We start from the raw sequence: 20261 nt of genomic DNA on the forward strand, positions 1-20261 counted from the left end.
TCTACTATGGATGGATTGCCAATTTGACTTTTACTTCTACTATGGATGGATTGCCAATTTTATTTTTACTTCTACTATTGATGGATTGCCAATTTGACTTTTACCTCTACTATGGATGGATTGCCAACTTGACTATTACCTCTACTATTGATGGATTGCCAATTTGACATTTACTTCTACTATGGATGGATTGCCAATTTGACTTTTACTTCTACTATGGGTGGATTGCCAATTTAATTTTTACTTCTACTATGCAATGATTGCCAATTTGACTTTTACTTCTACTATCGATGGATTGCCAATTTGATTTTTACTTCTACTATGGATGGATTGTCAATTTGATTTTTACTTCTACTATGGATTGATTGCCAATTTGACTTTTACTTCTACTATCGATGGATTGCCAATTTGTACTTTTACTTCTACTATGGATGGATTGCCAATTTGTACTTTTACTTCTACTAATGGATGGATTGCCAATTTGACTTTTACTTCTACTATGGGTGGATTGCCAATTTTACTTTCACTTCTACTATGGATGGATGGCCAATTTTACTTTCACTTCTACTAATGGATGGATTGCCAATTTGACTTTTATTTCTACTATGGATGGATTGCCAATTTGTACTTTTACTTCTACTAATTGATGGATTGCCAATTTGACTTTTACTTCTACTATGGGTGGATTGCCAATTTTACTTTCACTTCTACTATGGATGGATTGCCAATTTGTACTGTTACTTCTACTAATGGATGGATGGCCAATTTGACTTTTACTTCTACTAATGTATGGATTGCCAATTTGTACTTTTACTTCTACTAATGGATGGATTGCCAATTTGACTTTTACTTCTACTATGGATGGATTGCCAATTTGTACTTTTACTTCTAATGGATGGATTGCCAATTTGACTTTTACTTCTACTATGGGTGGATTGCCAATTTTAATTTCACTTCTACTAATGGATGGATTGCCAATTTGACTTTTATTTCTACTAATGGATGGATGGCCAATTTGACTTTTACTTCTACTTATGGATGGATTGCCAATTTGTACTTTTACTTCTACTAATGGATGGATGGCCAATTTGACTTTTATTTCTACTAATGGATGGATGGCCAATTTGACTTTTACTTCTACTTATTGATGGATTGCCAATTTGTACTTTTACTTCTACTAATGGATGGATGGCCAATTTGTACTTTTACTTCTACTAATGGATGGATTGCCAATTTGTACTTTTACTTCTACTAATGGATGGATTGCCAATTTGTACTTTTACTTCTACTAATGGATGGATGGCCAATTTGTACTTTTACTTCTACTAATGGATTGATTGCCAATTTGTACTTTTACTTCTACTAATGGATGGATTGCCAATTTGTACTTTTACTTCTACTAATGGATTGATGGCCAATTTGACTTTTACTTCTACTAATGGATGGATTGCCAATTTGTACTTTTACTTCTACTAATGGATGGATTGCCAATTTGTACTTTTACTTCTACTAATGGATGGATTGCCAATTTGTACTTTTACTTCTACTAATGGATGGATGGCCAATTTGTACTTTTACTTCTACTAATGGATGGATTGCTAATTTGACTTTTATTTCTACTAATGGATGGATGGCCAATTTGACTGTTACTTCTACTAATGGATGGATTGCCAATTTGTACTTTTATTTCTACTAATGGATGGATTGCCAATTTGTACTTTTACTTCTACTAATGGATGGATGGCCAATTTGTACTTTTACTTCTACTAATGGATGGATTGCCAATTTGTACTTTTAATTCTACTAATGGATGGATGGCTAATTTGTACTTTTACTTCTACTATGGATGGATGGCCAATTTGTACTTTTACTTCTACTATGGATGGATTACCAATTTGACTTTTACTTCTACTAATGGATGGATGGCCAATTTGTACTTTTACTTCTACTAATGGATGGATTGCCAATTTGTACTTTTACTTCTACTATGGATTGATGGCCAATTTGTACTTTTACTTCTACTAATGGATGGATTACCGATTTGACTTTTACTTCTACTTATGGATGGATTGCCAATCTGTACTTTTACTTCTACTAATGGATGGATGGCTAATTTGTACTTTTACTTCTACTAATGGATGGATTGCCAATTTGACTTTTATTTCTACTAATAGATGGATGGCCATTTTGACTTTTACTTCTACTAAAGGATGGATGGCCAATTTGACTTTTACTTCTACTAATGGATGGATTGCCAATTTGTACTTTTACTTCTACTAATGGATGGATGGCCAATTTGTACTTTTACTTCTACTAATGGACGGATTGCCAATTTGTACTTTTACTTCTACTAATGGATGGATCGCCAATTTGTACTTTTACTTCTACTAATGGATGGATTGCCAATTTGTACTTTTACTTCTACTAATGGATGGATTGCCAATTTGACTTTTACTTCTACTATGGATGGATTGCCAATTTGTACTTTTACTTCTACTAATGGATGGATTACCAATTTGACTTTTACTTCTACTAATGGATGGATTGCCAATTTGTACTTTTACTTCTACTAATGGATGGATTGCCAATTTGTACTTTTACTTCTACTAATGGATGGATGGCCAATTTGTACTTTTACTTCTACTAATGGATTGATGGCCAATTTGATTTTTACTTCTACTAATGGATGGATTGCCAATTTGTACTTTTACTTCTACTAATGGATGGATTGCCAATTTGTACTTTTACTTCTACTAATGGATGGATTGCCAATTTGACTTTTACTTCTACTAATGGATGGATGGCCAATTTGACTTTTACTTCTACTAATGGATGGATTGCCAATTTGTACTTTTACTTCTACTAATGGATGGATTGCCAATTGATACTTTTACTTCTACTAATGGATGGATGGCTAATTTGACTTTTACTTCTACTATGGATGGATGGCCAATTTGTACTTTTACTTCTACTAATGGATGGATTACCAATTTGACTTTTACTTCTACTATCGATGGATTGCCAATTTGTACTTTTAATTCTACTAATGGATGGATTGCCAATTTGTACTTTTACTTCTACTATGGATGGATGGCCAATTTGTACTTTTACTTCTACTATGGATGGATTACCAATTTGACTTTTACTTCTACTAATGGATGGATTGCCAATTTGTACTTTTACTTCTACTAATGGATGGATTGCCAATTTGACTTTTACTTCTACTATGGATGGATTGCCAATTTGTACTTTTACTTCTACTAATGGATGGATTACCGATTTGACTTTTACTTCTACTTATGGATGGATTGCCAATCTGTACTTTTAATTCTACTAATGGATGGATTGCCAATTTGTACTTTTACTTCTACTAATGGATGGATTGCCAATTTGACTTTTATTTCTACAAATGGATGGATGGCCATTTTGACTTTTACTTCTACTAATGGATGGATTGCCAATTTGTACTTTTACTTCTACTAATGGATGGATTGCCAATTTGTACTTTTACTTCTACTAATGGATGGATGGCCAATTTGACTTTTACTTCTACTAATGGATGGATTGCCAATTTGACTTTTATTTCTACTAATGGATGGATGGCCAATTTGTACTTTTACTTCTACTAATGGATGGATGGCCAATTTGTACTTTTACTTCTACTAATGGATGGACTGCCAATTTGTACTTTTACTTCTACTAATGGATGGATTGCCAATTTGTACTTTTACTTCTACTAATGGATGGATTGCCAATTTGACTTTTACTTCTACTAATGGATGGATTGCCAATTTGTACTTTTACTTCTACTAATTGATGGATGGCCAATTTGTACTTTTACTTCTACTAATGGATGGATTGCCAATTTGTACTTTTACTTCTACTAATGGATGGATGGCCAATTTGTACTTTTACTTCTACTATGGATGGATGGCCAATTTTACTTTTACTTCTACTAATAGATGGATTGCCAATTTGTACTTTTACTTCTACTAATGGATGGATGGCCAATTTGTACTTTTACTTCTACTAATGGATGGATTACCAATTTGTACTTTTACTTCTACTATGGATGGATGGCCAATTTGTACTTTTACTTCTACTATGGATTGATTACCAATTTGTACTTTTACTTCTACTAATGGATGGATGGCCAATTTGTACTTTTACTTCTACTATGGATGGATGGCCAATTTGTACTTTTACTTATACTATGGATGGATGGCCAATTTGACTTTTACTTCTACTAATGCATGGATTGCCAATTTGTACTTTTACTTCTACTAATGGATGGATTGCCAATTTGTACTTTTACTTCTACTATGGATGGATGGCCAATTTGACTTTTACTTCTACTAATGGATGGATTGCCAATTTGACTTTTACTTCTACTATGGATGGATTGCCAATTTGACTTTTATTTCTACTAATGGATGGATGGCCATTTTGACTTTTACTTCTACTAATGGATGGATTGCCAATTTGTACTTTTACTTCTACTAATGGATGGATTGCCAATTTGTACTTTTACTTCTACTAATGGATGGATGGCCAATTTGACTTTTACTGCTACTAATGGATGCATTGCCAATTTGACTTTTATTTCTACTAATGGATGGATGGCCAATTTGTACTTTTACTTCTACTAATGGATGGATGGCCAATGTGTACTTTTACTTCTACTAATGGATGGATTGCCAATTTGTACTTTTACTTCTACTAATGGATGGATTGCCAATTTGTACTTTTACTTCTACTAATGGATGGATTGCCAATTTGACTTTTACTTCTACTAATGGATGGATTGCCAATTTGTACTTTTACTTCTACTAATGGATGGATGGCCAATTTGTACTTTTACTTCTACTAATGGATGGATTGCCAATTTGTACTTTTACTTCTACTAATGGATGGATGGCCAATTTGTACTTTTACTTCTACTATGGATGGATGGCCAATTTGACTTTTACTTCTACTATGGATGGATTGCCAATTTGACTTTTACCTCTACTATGGATGGATTGCCAATTTGACTTTTACTTCTACTATGGATGGATTGCCAATTTGACTTTTACCTCTACTATGGATGGATTGCCAATTTGATTTTTACTTCTACTATGGATGGATTGCCAATTTGATTTTCACTTCTACTAATGAATTGATTACCAATTTGACTTTTACTTCTACTATGGATGGATTGCCAATTTGACGTTTACTTCTACTATGGATGGATTGCCAATTTGACTTTTACCTCTACTATGGATGGATTGCAAATTTGACTTTTACTTCTACTATGGATGGAATGCCAATTTGACTTCTACTTCTACTATTGATGGATTGCCAATTTGACTTTTACTTCTACTATGGATGGATTGCCAATTTGACTTTTCCTTCTACTATGGATGGATTGCCAATTTGACTTTTACTTCTACTATGGATGGATTGCCAATTTGACTTTTACTTCTACTATGGATGGATTGCCAATTTGACTTTTCCTTCTACTATGGATGGATTGCCAATTTGACTTTTACTTCTACTATGGATGGATTGCCAATTTGACTTTTACTTCTACTATGGATGGATTGCCAATTTGACTTTTACCTCTACTATGTATGGATTGCCAATTTGACTTTTACTTCTACTATGAATGGATTGCCAATTGGACTTTTACTTTTACTAGTGATCGATTGCCAATTTGACTTTTACTTCTACTATGGATGGATTGCCAATTTGACTTTTACTTCTACTATGGATGGATTGCCAATTTGACTTTTACCTCTACTATGGATGGATTGCCAATTTGACTTTTACTTCTACTATGGATGGATTGCCAATTTGACTTTTACTTCTACTATGGATGGATTGCCAATTTGACTTTTACTTCTACTATGGATGGATTGCCAATTTGACTTTTACTTCTACTATGGATGGATTGCCAATTTGACTTTTACTTCTACTATGGATGGATTGCCAATTTGACTTTTACCTCTACTATGGATGGATTGCCAATTTGACTTTTACTTCTACTATGGATGGATTGCCAATTTGACTTTTACTTCTACTATGGATGGATTGCCAATTTGACTTTTACTTCTACTATGGATGGATTGCCAAATTGACTTTTACCTCTACTATGGATGGATTGCCAATTTGACTTTTACTTCTACTATGGATGGATTGCCAATTTGACTTTTACTTCTACTATTGATGGATTGCCAATTTGACTTTTACTTCTACTATGGATGGATTGCCAATTTGACTATTACCTCTACTATTGATGGATTGCCAATTTGACTTTTACTTCTACTATGGATGGATTGCCAATTTGACTTTTACTTCTACTATGGATGGATTGCCAATTTGACTTTTACCTCTACTATGGATGGATTGCCAATTTGACTTTTACTTCTACTATGGATGGATTGCCAATTTGACTTTTACTTCTACTATTGATGGATTGCCAATTTGACTTTTACTTCTACTATGGATGGATTGCCAATTTGACTTTTCCTTCTACTATGGATGGATTGACAATTTGACTTTTACTTCTACTATGGATGGATTGCCAATTTGACTTTTACCTCTACTATGGATGGATTGCCAATTTGACTTTTACTTCTACTATGGATGGATTGCCAATTTGACTTTTACTTCTACTATTGATGGATTGCCAATTTGACTTTTACTTCTACTATGGATGGATTGCCAATTTGACTTTTACTTCTACTATTGATGGATTGCCAATTTGATTTTACTTCTACTATGGATGGATTGCCAATTTGTCTTTTACTTCTACTATGGATGGATTTCCAATTTGTACTTTTACTTCTACTATGGATGGATTGCCAATTTGACTTTTACCTCTACTATGGATGGATTGCCAATTTGACTTTTACTTCTACTATGGATGGATTGCCAATTTGACTTTTACTTTTACTAGTGATGGATTGCCAATTTGACTTTTACTTCTACTATGGATGGATTGCCAATTTGACTTTTACTTCTACTATGGATGGATTGCCAATTTGACTTTTACCTCTACTATGGATGGATTGCCAATTTTACTTTTACTTCTACTATGGATGGATTGCCAATTTGACTTTTACTTCTACTATGGATGGATTGCCAATTTGACTTTTACTTCTACTATGGATGGATTGCCAATTTGACTTTTACTTCTACTATGGATGGATTGCCAATTTGACTTTTACTTCTACTATGGATGGATTGCCAATTTGACTTTTACCTCTACTATGGATGGATTGCCAATTTGACTTTTACTTCTACTATGGATGGATTGCCAATTTGACTTTTACTTCTACTATGGATGGATTGCCAATTTGACTTTTACTTCTACTATGGATGGATTGCCAATTTGACTTTTACCTCTACTATGGATGGATTGCCAATTTGACTTTTACTTCTACTATGGATGGATTGCCAATTTGACTTTTACTTCTACTATTGATGGATTGCCAATTTGACTTTTACTTCTACTATGGATGGATTGCCAATTTGACTATTACCTCTACTATTGATGGATTGCCAATTTGACTTTTACTTCTACTATGGATGGATTGCCAATTTGATTTTTACTTCTACTATGGATGGATTGCCAATTTGACTTCTACTTCTACTATGGGTTGATTTCCAATTTGACTTTTACTTCTACTATGGGTGGATTGTCAATTTGACTTTTACTTCTACTATGGGTGGATTGCCAATTTGATTTTTACTTCTACTACGCATAGATTTCCAATTTGACTTTTACTTCTACTATGGATGGATTGCCAATTTGATTTTTACTTCTACTATGGATGGATTGCCAATTTGACTTTTACTTCTACTATCGATCGATTGCCAATTTTACTTTTACTTCTACTAATGGATGGATTGCCAATTTGACTTTTAGTTCTACTATGGATGGATTGCCAATTTGTACTTTTACTTCTACTAATGGATGGATTGCCAATTTGACTTTTACTTCTACTATGGGTGGATTGCCAATTTTACTTTCACTTCTACTATGGATAGATGACCAATTTTACTTTCACTTCTACTATGGATGGATGGCCAATTTGACTTTTATTTCTACTATGGATGGATTGCCAATTTGTACTTTTACTTCTACTAATGGATTGATTGCCAATTTGACTTTTACTTCTACCAAGTGATGGATTGCCAATGTGTACTTTTACTTCTACTAATGGATGGATTGCCAATTTGTACTTTTACTTCTACTAATGGATGGATGGCCAATTTGACTTTTACTTCTACTAATGGATGGATTGCCAATTTGTACTTTTACTTCTACTAATGGATGGATTGCCAATTTGACTTTTACTTCTACTATGGATGGATTGCTAATTTGTACTTTTACTTCTAATGGATGGATTGCCAATTTGACTTTTACTTCTACTATGGGTGGATTGCCAATTTTACTTTCACTTCTACTAATGGATGGATTGCCAATTTGACTTTTACTTCTACTAATGGATGGATGGCCAATTTGACTTTTACTTCTACTTATGGATGGATTGCCAATTTGTACTTTTACTTCTACTAATGGATGGATGGCCAATTTGACTTTTATTTCTACTAATGGATGGATGGCCAATTCGACTTTTACTTCTACTTATGGATGGATTGCCAATTTGTACTTTTACTTCTACTAATGGATGGATTACCAATTTGACTTTTACTTCTACTAATGGATTGATTGCCAATTTGTACTTTTACTTCTGCTAATGGATGGATGGCCAATTTGTACTTTTACTTCTACTAATGGATTGATTGCCAATTTGTACTTTTACTTCTACTAATGGATGGATTGCCAATTTGTACTTTTACTTCTAATAATGGATTGATGGCCAATTTGACTTTTACTTCTACTAATGGATGGATTGCCAATTTGTACTTTTACTTCTACAAATGGATGGATTGCCAATTTGTACTTTTACTTCTACTAATGGATGGATGGCTAATTTGACTTTTACTTCTACTATGGATGGATGGCCAATTTGTACTTTTACTTCTACTAATGGATGGATTGCCAATTTGTACTTTTACTTCTACTAATGGATGGATGGCCAATTTGTACTTTTACTTATACTACGGATGGATGGCCAATGTGACTTTTACTTCTACTAATGGATGGATTGCCAATTTGTACTTTTACTTCTACTAATGGATGGATTGCCAATTTGACTTTTACTTCTACTATGGATGGATTGCCAATTTGTACTTTTACTTCTACTAATGGATGGAGTACCAATTTGACTGTTACTTCTACTCTGGATGGATTGCCAATTTGTAGTTTTAATTCTACTAATGGATGGATTGCCAATTTGTACTTTTACTTCTACTATGGATGGATGGCCAATTTGTACTTTTACTTCTACTATCGATGGATTACCAATTTGACTTTTACTTCTACTAATGGATGGATGGCCAATTTGTACTTTTATTTCTACTAATGGATGGATTGCCAATTTGTACTTTTACTTCTACTATGGATGGATGGCCAATTTGTACTTTTACTTCTTCTAATGGATGAATTACCGATTTGACTTTTACTTCTACTTATGGATGGATTGCCAATTTGTACTTTTACCTCTACTATGGATGGATTGCCAATTTGACTTTTACTTCTACTATGGATGGATTGCCAATTTGACTATTACCTCTACTATTGATGGATTGCCAATTTGACATTTACTTCTACTATGGATGGATTGCCAATTTGACTTTTACTTCTACTATGGGTGGATTGCCAATTTGATTTTTACTTCTACTATGCATAGATTGCCAATTTGACTTTTACTTCTACTATCGATGGATTGCCAATTTGATTTTTACTTCTACTATGGATGGATTGTCAATTTGATTTTTACTTCTACTATGGATGGATGGCCAATTTGTACTTTTACTTCTACTATCGATGGATTACCAATTTGACTTTTACTTCTACTAATGGATGGATGGCCAATTTGTACTTTTATTTCTACTAATGGATGGATTGCCAATTTGTACTTTTACTTCTACTATGGATGGATGGCCAATTTGTACTTTTACTTCTTCTAATGGATGGATTACCGATTTGACTTTGACTTCAACTCATGGATGGATTGCCAATTTGTACATTTACCTCTACTATGGATGGATTGCCAATTTGACTTTTACTTCTACTATGGATGGATTGCCAATTTTATTTTTACTTCTACTATTGATGGATTGCCAATTTGACTTTTACCTCTACTATGGATGGATTGCCAACTTGACTATTACCTCTACTATTGATGGATTGCCAATTTGACATTTACTTCTACTATGGATGGATTGCCAATTTGACTTTTACTTCTACTATGGGTGGATTGCCAATTTAATTTTTACTTCTACTATGCAATGATTGCCAATTTGACTTTTACTTCTACTATCGATGGATTGCCAATTTGATTTTTACTTCTACTATGGATGGATTGTCAATTTGATTTTTACTTCTACTATGGATTGATTGCCAATTTGACTTTTACTTCTACTATCGATGGATTGCCAATTTGTACTTTTACTTCTACTATGGATGGATTGCCAATTTGTACTTTTACTTCTACTAATGGATGGATTGCCAATTTGACTTTTACTTCTACTATGGGTGGATTGCCAATTTTACTTTCACTTCTACTATGGATGGATGGCCAATTTTACTTTCACTTCTACTAATGGATGGATTGCCAATTTGACTTTTATTTCTACTATGGATGGATTGCCAATTTGTACTTTTACTTCTACTAATTGATGGATTGCCAATTTGACTTTTACTTCTACTATGGGTGGATTGCCAATTTTACTTTCACTTCTACTATGGATAGATGACCAATTTTACTTTCACTTCTACTATGGATGGATGGCCAATTTGACTTTTATTTCTACTATGGATGGATTGCCAATTTGTACTTTTACTTCTACTAATGGATGGATTGCCAATTTGACTTTTACTTCTACTAAGTGATGGATTGCCAATTTGTACTTTTACTTCTACTAATGGATGGATTGCCAATTTGTACTGTTACTTCTACTAATGGATGGATGGCCAATTTGACTTTTACTTCTACTAATGTATGGATTGCCAATTTGTACTTTTACTTCTACTAATGGATGGATTGCCAATTTGACTTTTACTTCTACTATGGATGGATTGCCAATTTGTACTTTTACTTCTAATGGATGGATTGCCAATTTGACTTTTACTTCTACTATGGGTGGATTGCCAATTTTAATTTCACTTCTACTAATGGATGGATTGCCAATTTGACTTTTATTTCTACTAATGGATGGATGGCCAATTTGACTTTTACTTCTACTTATGGATGGATTGCCAATTTGTACTTTTACTTCTACTAATGGATGGATGGCCAATTTGACTTTTATTTCTACTAATGGATGGATGGCCAATTTGACTTTTACTTCTACTTATTGATGGATTGCCAATTTGTACTTTTACTTCTACTAATGGATGGATGGCCAATTTGTACTTTTACTTCTACTAATGGATGGATTGCCAATTTGTACTTTTACTTCTACTAATGGATGGATTGCCAATTTGTACTTTTACTTCTACTAATGGATGGATGGCCAATTTGTACTTTTACTTCTACTAATGGATTGATTGCCAATTTGTACTTTTACTTCTACTAATGGATGGATTGCCAATTTGTACTTTTACTTCTACTAATGGATTGATGGCCAATTTGACTTTTACTTCTACTAATGGATGGATTGCCAATTTGTACTTTTACTTCTACTAATGGATGGATTGCCAATTTGTACTTTTACTTCTACTAATGGATGGATTGCCAATTTGTACTTTTACTTCTACTAATGGATGGATGGCCAATTTGTACTTTTACTTCTACTAATGGATGGATTGCTAATTTGACTTTTATTTCTACTAATGGATGGATGGCCAATTTGACTGTTACTTCTACTAATGGATGGATTGCCAATTTGTACTTTTATTTCTACTAATGGATGGATTGCCAATTTGTACTTTTACTTCTACTAATGGATGGATGGCCAATTTGTACTTTTACTTCTACTAATGGATGGATTGCCAATTTGTACTTTTAATTCTACTAATGGATGGATGGCTAATTTGTACTTTTACTTCTACTATGGATGGATGGCCAATTTGTACTTTTACTTCTACTATGGATGGATTACCAATTTGACTTTTACTTCTACTAATGGATGGATGGCCAATTTGTACTTTTACTTCTACTAATGGATGGATTGCCAATTTGTACTTTTACTTCTACTATGGATTGATGGCCAATTTGTACTTTTACTTCTACTAATGGATGGATTACCGATTTGACTTTTACTTCTACTTATGGATGGATTGCCAATCTGTACTTTTACTTCTACTAATGGATGGATGGCTAATTTGTACTTTTACTTCTACTAATGGATGGATTGCCAATTTGACTTTTATTTCTACTAATAGATGGATGGCCATTTTGACTTTTACTTCTACTAAAGGATGGATGGCCAATTTGACTTTTACTTCTACTAATGGATGGATTGCCAATTTGTACTTTTACTTCTACTAATGGATGGATGGCCAATTTGTACTTTTACTTCTACTAATGGACGGATTGCCAATTTGTACTTTTACTTCTACTAATGGATGGATCGCCAATTTGTACTTTTACTTCTACTAATGGATGGATTGCCAATTTGTACTTTTACTTCTACTAATGGATGGATTGCCAATTTGACTTTTACTTCTACTATGGATGGATTGCCAATTTGTACTTTTACTTCTACTAATGGATGGATTACCAATTTGACTTTTACTTCTACTAATGGATGGATTGCCAATTTGTACTTTTACTTCTACTAATGGATGGATTGCCAATTTGTACTTTTACTTCTACTAATGGATGGATGGCCAATTTGTACTTTTACTTCTACTAATGGATTGATGGCCAATTTGATTTTTACTTCTACTAATGGATGGATTGCCAATTTGTACTTTTACTTCTACTAATGGATGGATTGCCAATTTGTACTTTTACTTCTACTAATGGATGGATTGCCAATTTGACTTTTACTTCTACTAATGGATGGATGGCCAATTTGACTTTTACTTCTACTAATGGATGGATTGCCAATTTGTACTTTTACTTCTACTAATGGATGGATTGCCAATTGATACTTTTACTTCTACTAATGGATGGATGGCTAATTTGACTTTTACTTCTACTATGGATGGATGGCCAATTTGTACTTTTACTTCTACTAATGGATGGATTACCAATTTGACTTTTACTTCTACTATCGATGGATTGCCAATTTGTACTTTTAATTCTACTAATGGATGGATTGCCAATTTGTACTTTTACTTCTACTATGGATGGATGGCCAATTTGTACTTTTACTTCTACTATGGATGGATTACCAATTTGACTTTTACTTCTACTAATGGATGGACTGCCAATTTGTACTTTTACTTCTACTAATGGATGGATTGCCAATTTGTACTTTTACTTCTACTAATGGATGGATTGCCAATTTGACTTTTACTTCTACTAATGGATGGATTGCCAATTTGTACTTTTACTTCTACTAATTGATGGATGGCCAATTTGTACTTTTACTTCTACTAATGGATGGATTGCCAATTTGTACTTTTACTTCTACTAATGGATGGATGGCCAATTTGTACTTTTACTTCTACTATGGATGGATGGCCAATTTTACTTTTACTTCTACTAATAGATGGATTGCCAATTTGTACTTTTACTTCTACTAATGGATGGATGGCCAATTTGTACTTTTACTTCTACTAATGGATGGATTACCAATTTGTACTTTTACTTCTACTATGGATGGATGGCCAATTTGTACTTTTACTTCTACTATGGATTGATTACCAATTTGACTTTTACTTCTACTAATGGATGGATGGCCAATTTGTACTTTTACTTCTACTATGGATGGATGGCCAATTTGTACTTTTACTTATACTATGGATGGATGGCCAATTTGACTTTTACTTCTACTAATGCATGGATTGCCAATTTGTACTTTTACTTCTACTAATGGATGGTTTGCCAATTTGTACTTTTACTTCTACTATGGATGGATGGCCAATTTGACTTTTACTTCTACTAATGGATGGATTGCCAATTTGACTTTTACTTCTACTATGGATGGATTGCCAATTTGACTTTTATTTCTACTAATGGATGGATGGCCATTTTGACTTTTACTTCTACTAATGGATGGATTGCCAATTTGTACTTTTACTTCTACTAATGGATGGATTGCCAATTTGTACTTTTACTTCTACTAATGGATGGATGGCCAATTTGACTTTTACTTCTACTAATGGATGGATTGCCAATTTGACTTTTATTTCTACTAATGGATGGATGGCCAATTTGTACTTTTACTTCTACTAATGGATGGATGGCCAATTTGTACTTTTACTTCTACTAATGGATGGATTGCCAATTTGTACTTTTACTTCTACTAATGGATGGATTGCCAATTTGTACTTTTACTTCTACTAATGGATGGATTGCCAATTTGACTTTTACTTCTACTAATGGATGGATTGCCAATTTGTACTTTTACTTCTACTAATGGATGGATGGCCAATTTGTACTTTTACTTCTACTAATGGATGGATTGCCAATTTGTACTTTTACTTCTACTAATGGATGGATGGCCAATTTGTACTTTTACTTCTACTATGGATGGATGGCCAATTTGACTTTTACTTCTACTAATAGATGGATTGCCAATTTGTACTTTTACTTCTACTAATGGATGGATGGCCAATTTGTACTTTTACTTCTACTAATGGATGGATTGCCAATTTGTACTTTTACTTCTACTATGGATGGATGGCCAATTTGTACTTTTACTTCTACTATGGATTGATTACCAATTTGACTTTTACTTCTACTAATGGATGGATGGCCAATTTGTACTTTTACTTCTACTAATGGATGGATTGCCAATTTGTACTTTTACTTCTACTATGGATGGATGGCCAATTTGTACTTTTACTTCTACTAATGCATGGATTGCCGATTTGACTTTTACTTCTACTATGGATGGATTGCCAATTTGTACTTTTACTTCCACTAATGGATGGATTGCCAATTTGACTTTTACTTCTACTATGGATGGATGGCCAATTTGTACTTTTACTTCTACTATGGATGGATGGCCAATTTTACTTTTACTTCTACTATGGATGGATTGCCAATTTTACTTTTACTTTTAAAAAGGCCAGCCTCACTTAGATTGCATGCCCCAATGAGATTTGAAATCATAGCCCTTGTGTTATAAGTAGGGCTATGACAAGAGAATAGTCTTATTATTGTTTTGACTCTCGAATATATATCCGACTCAGTTGGACATAGTTAATCAATCAAGAATCACATCGCTCTATCTAAAAACATATAAGATATTAACTGATATATACCAGAGAGTCAAAATAATAAAAACAATATTCTCTTGTCATAGCCCTAGTTACAAGACGTGTTCTGAACCACTGAGTGGCAGTAACAACAGGTACAATATTTTTACATGTTCGTTTACATCGATGATTTTTTTTTTTTTAAATTTTATCCTGGCCAAATTAAAATGGCCACCATTGTTTTTCTAGTATAAATGGAGATTGTATCTGTTTTTCTGAAGCCAAACTATACTATGAATTTCTATTGTTTTAGTATACAGTCTTTCAATACTCAATTCATTGGGGTTGTGTAATATATGGGCTTTTGTCATGAAACTATCAACCCATCGGCAGTAGTCTGTTGTCATGAGACTATTCCCCTAGACATTACCTCCTCATTTTTGGGGAGTGAAGTAGTGTAATACCTGTGTTATCCTTCTTCCAGTTTATAGCTTTTCCTTTTTCTTTTAGAAAGGAGTATAGTATCATACTCCTAGGCATTACCAACTCCACTGAGAGGAGTAAAATACATGATAGAATACATCAATAATAAATTATGACAATCAACTGTTTATTAACAAACTCCACTTATGCATAGTAGCAAAGACAAAAATTAAAAATTCTTATTACCTATATGTTCTATTTATCAGGTCATCCCATAAGTTCTGTCAGAATTTTTACCTTTGTTTTTAAATTGAACGAAACTTATAAAAATGTTGTGTAATCTTTTACATTTTTATGTTTAGATGCATTTTAACTGATTACATTTTTTTACGGAACGATAAAAGTTAAATTTGTTTGATTAAAACCTTACTAACATGGAAGTGCTTAACAATCATTTGAGACATATAATGCTTTGAGTTCAAGAAAGGAAATTCAGCAGCTGAAGCGACTAGAAATATTCACTCAGTTTATGAAAAGGAATGTGTGAATGAAAGAACTTGCAGAAGATGGTTTGCGAAATTCAGAAGTGGAGATTTCACTTTTGAAGATGAACATCGAAACGAACGTCCAGTTGAGTTTGATGATAAGTTTCTTGAAGCAGCTCTAGAAAAAAAATCCTGCTTTATCAGTTGAGGAATTGGCAATAAGGCTGAGTTCAAACCATTCGACTGTTCATTGTCATCTTCAATAACTTGAAAAAGTTCCTATATTTGGAAAATGGGTGCCTCATGAATTGTCTGGAAACACTCTCAAATCCAGAATCGACATCTGCTCTTCTCTCCATTCTCGACAAATTGTTTCACCTTTATTAGATTGACTTGTGACTGGTGACGAAAAATATATCTTTTATCGAAATGTTAAGTGTTGTAGACAATGGCTTGGTAAAGGGGAAAACTGAAAAGAGAACTTCATGGGAATAAGATTCTTTTTTCAATATGGTGGAATTGCTAAGGAATAATCCACTTTGAACTGTTACCATATAATGAAACAATTAACGCTCAAATCTATTGCTAGCAATTAAAGCATTTGAACCAAGTTTTGAGGGAAAAAAGACCTGCTCTAATAAATCAAAAGGGGGTGGTGTTTCATGAGGACAATGCACGACCCCCACACAGCAAGAATCACTTCACAAAAGATCGAAGAACTTGGTTGGGAGAAAATTCCTCATCCACCCTATTCTCCTGACCTTGCTCCTTCAGACTACATTTTGTTTCGTAGCTTACAAAATCATTTGGAGGGAACAGCTTTTGTAACGCAGAAAGATGTTGAAACTGACATTTGTGAGTTCTTCAAATCAAAGCCAAAAGGATTTTACAGTAAGCTTGTTAATCGATGGAAGGAAGTCATAGATAATCAGGGAAAGTATATTGATGATTAAATATTTAATAAAATGTTAACATTTGGTCACTTCTTTTTTCATTCATAAATTCGGATAGAACTTATGAGATGACCTGATATTATTTTCTTTCTGAATTTTTCAGATGATGATTCATAATTCATATTATTTAGACTACTATTCTGATCTTAAGTGTCATTTTCATAAGGTTTCAGTCGATGTCATCTCCAAAATTGGAAATCTTTCTCTTGAACACCGACCTCGATAATCTGCATGAAATTTCTAACGGAACCCTTTATTTAATCCACATGAGTAGCATGCTCTCATTCCATTAACAATGACTAGATAGAAATCCTAAGTAATTCAGAATCGAATTGAGCATTACCCATGCTGAAGATTGAACTTTTCACCTCTAGAAAAGTGTAATTTTACAACTGAATTTTACCAAGTACTGTATCCACTACACCAAAAGTGCTTGTGCAAAGGAGAAGCAAGATTCCTGAGTTTGACAGGATACACCTGAAGAAGGCTGGAGGTTATAGCGTCCGAAATTTGAAAATAAAACTTAAGATGAGAATAGTAGTGCTAATAATTCAAATAATCCATATTTATTATTCATTTGAAAACAAACTTCTTGCCATCTGCATACACATACACACACACACACATACACACACACACACACACACACACACACACACACACACACACACACACACACAGAATTACAAAAAATACTAAAAACTTACCTTGTTGTACTTCAAACATTTCTTCAGGAGTTCATTTGACAAGTCATATTTGTTGGACTGAAAAATGATGAGAAAAGCAAACCAAATGAATAAAAAAAGATTTATTTATTAAAAATATAAATGCATGAGTACTTGTTTCATGAAAAATGACACAGATATGTGACATTTTTTCAATTAACTAAATCAATAAAAAAATAGAAAAAACAAACTTTTCATAAAATGTATTACAACATAAAATAATGGACCAAGTACATGATACTGATGGAAAACATTTCTATTCAAATACTCGTATATCGCGTGACCATAAACGATTTTCACTTTTTATATATTTACTAGCAGTATCTATGTACCGGCTTAGCCCAATAGAAAACTTGATATAAAGCCAGAATAGATTCGTTAAAAAAAACCCGCCCCTCACAAACAGTTAAAATATGGTTATTTAGCGCGTTATTGTAGACTCAGCTAAATTTGTTTCGTTGCATATTATGAATAGGTCGGTAAGTGGAGAATTGATGTTCCTTATCAAGGAAAAGAAATATTAAAAAGCATGTTAGTTAACATTAAATAAATGCGCACAATAGGAATAAATGTGCATGACCTCCCCTAATAAAGGAAAGTAATAAAATAAAAAATGTTTATGAAGAAATATTTTAATCAATTATGAAACCAATTTAATAAAATATGTATCTTCTAGACTAAGGTAATTTTGTTTGGTCTGGTTTTTAAGAAGTAGTCGTTAATAATTAAATAATGATAATAATTAAAAGAAAATGTGCATCTCTCTAAAAAATACAAAAGAAAAGCAATGAAAATGCTGCTGTGAAATGACTCAGAAGTGAAACTCGCAAAGCTGTGTTGGTACTCCATATCAGGATAGAAAAAAATATGATGATAGTTATAGCAGTAGAATAGTAGTAGAAGCAGTAGAAGTTGTAACAGTGGTAACAGGAACATTAATGACACTTGACACAAATAAACCATTTAATTTATATGAATGATTTTTTTTCTAATAACGAACTTTTAAACTTGTAAAAAAAGTATCATTTAATAATATTTCCTTGATTATGGTGACGATGATGAGGTAGCAGTAGTAATAGTACTAATAGCAATAACAGCATCAAAATTAAAGACACTTGAAACAATTTAAAGACACTTGAAACAATTTCCGATACAAATAAAGTATTTAATTTGTGAATGTTTTTTCTAATAACAAGTAACAAGACTTGTAAAAAAATATTTATTTATTTTAACTTGTTCTTTCATTATCAAAAAAATTGGACGATTCATTTTTTTAAAATAAAATAGAAACAGTATGTGAAAAGTGAAACATTCAACATTTTGACTTTTACAGATTTATCAACATTTTCACAAAAATAAAATTTACTAAAAAAAACTATTTAAATTTATTTGTTGTTTTGTGTGAGTGTATATGAAGTTAAGGTTGTTGATAGAAATAGGATTTGGGGGTACTATTGCCACATAGACTTAGAGTTTAGTAGTTTTTTTCATTCTACCTAAAAAAAGCAAAAAAAAAACAAGATTATATGGTTATATACTTTATATGTGTGTGTGTGTGTGTGTGAATAAATGACAAAAAGCTATATTCCGAAATTCATGATGTTGACCATCTTATTATTTATTCCTTTAATTCAGATGATATTTACAATTCTCGCCAGTATTTGTTGTTATTTATTCACTATATTGCTCTGTAATTACATTGAGCTTCTTAAATAGGGATTCGTATATATTATAAGAAAATATATTTCTACAGAAATATATATATATATATATATATATATATATATATATATGTATATATATATATATATATATATATATCTCAAATCACCCACCCGAAGATCTGAACTAAATGTTTGTAAGCCCCCTCCCCCTAAAAAAAAAAGAAAAATCTCATTTTTGAATTAGGGTCTGAGAGCAATCAGTTGCGACTTTATCGATAATTTAAATATAACAGTTTTAAATAATGGCACACTTTAAAAAATTTATTAACATCGCTTAGCGCAAGTGTATGTATGTAAAAATAATTTTAAAAAAGATTAATTTACCCCAGAAGCTTCTATAAAAAGACCATGATTTAAAGTGGACAGAGAACGTCATTACTTCACTATTAAGAAAACAATTTGAAATTATTTAAGAAAAGAAAGACACAAATATTTAGGAACAAACATCTTCAATATAGCCCAGAGATATAGCCATTTATTTTATCCATATAGCAGAAGATTTTACATTTGGCTTGCTT

General features: G+C 32.7%; 1 protein-coding gene across 1 annotated transcript in view; it reads right to left on the bottom strand.

Annotated features, from left to right (window-relative positions):
• LOC145246709 (tetratricopeptide repeat protein 21B-like) overlaps window positions 1–20261 on the bottom strand; it is a 1013541-nt gene that overhangs the window by 83268 nt on the left and 910012 nt on the right. The window contains exon 35 of the mRNA XM_080108443.1: window positions 18002–18058. Coding sequence (XP_079964569.1) covers window positions 18002–18058 — 57 coding nt within the window. The remainder of the gene's footprint in view (window positions 1–18001; window positions 18059–20261) is intronic.

This window comes from Euprymna scolopes, chromosome 24, assembly GCF_053919585.1.
Source record: "Euprymna scolopes isolate OS-2025 chromosome 24, ASM5391958v1, whole genome shotgun sequence".
NCBI lineage: Eukaryota > Metazoa > Mollusca > Cephalopoda > Sepiida > Sepiolidae > Euprymna > Euprymna scolopes.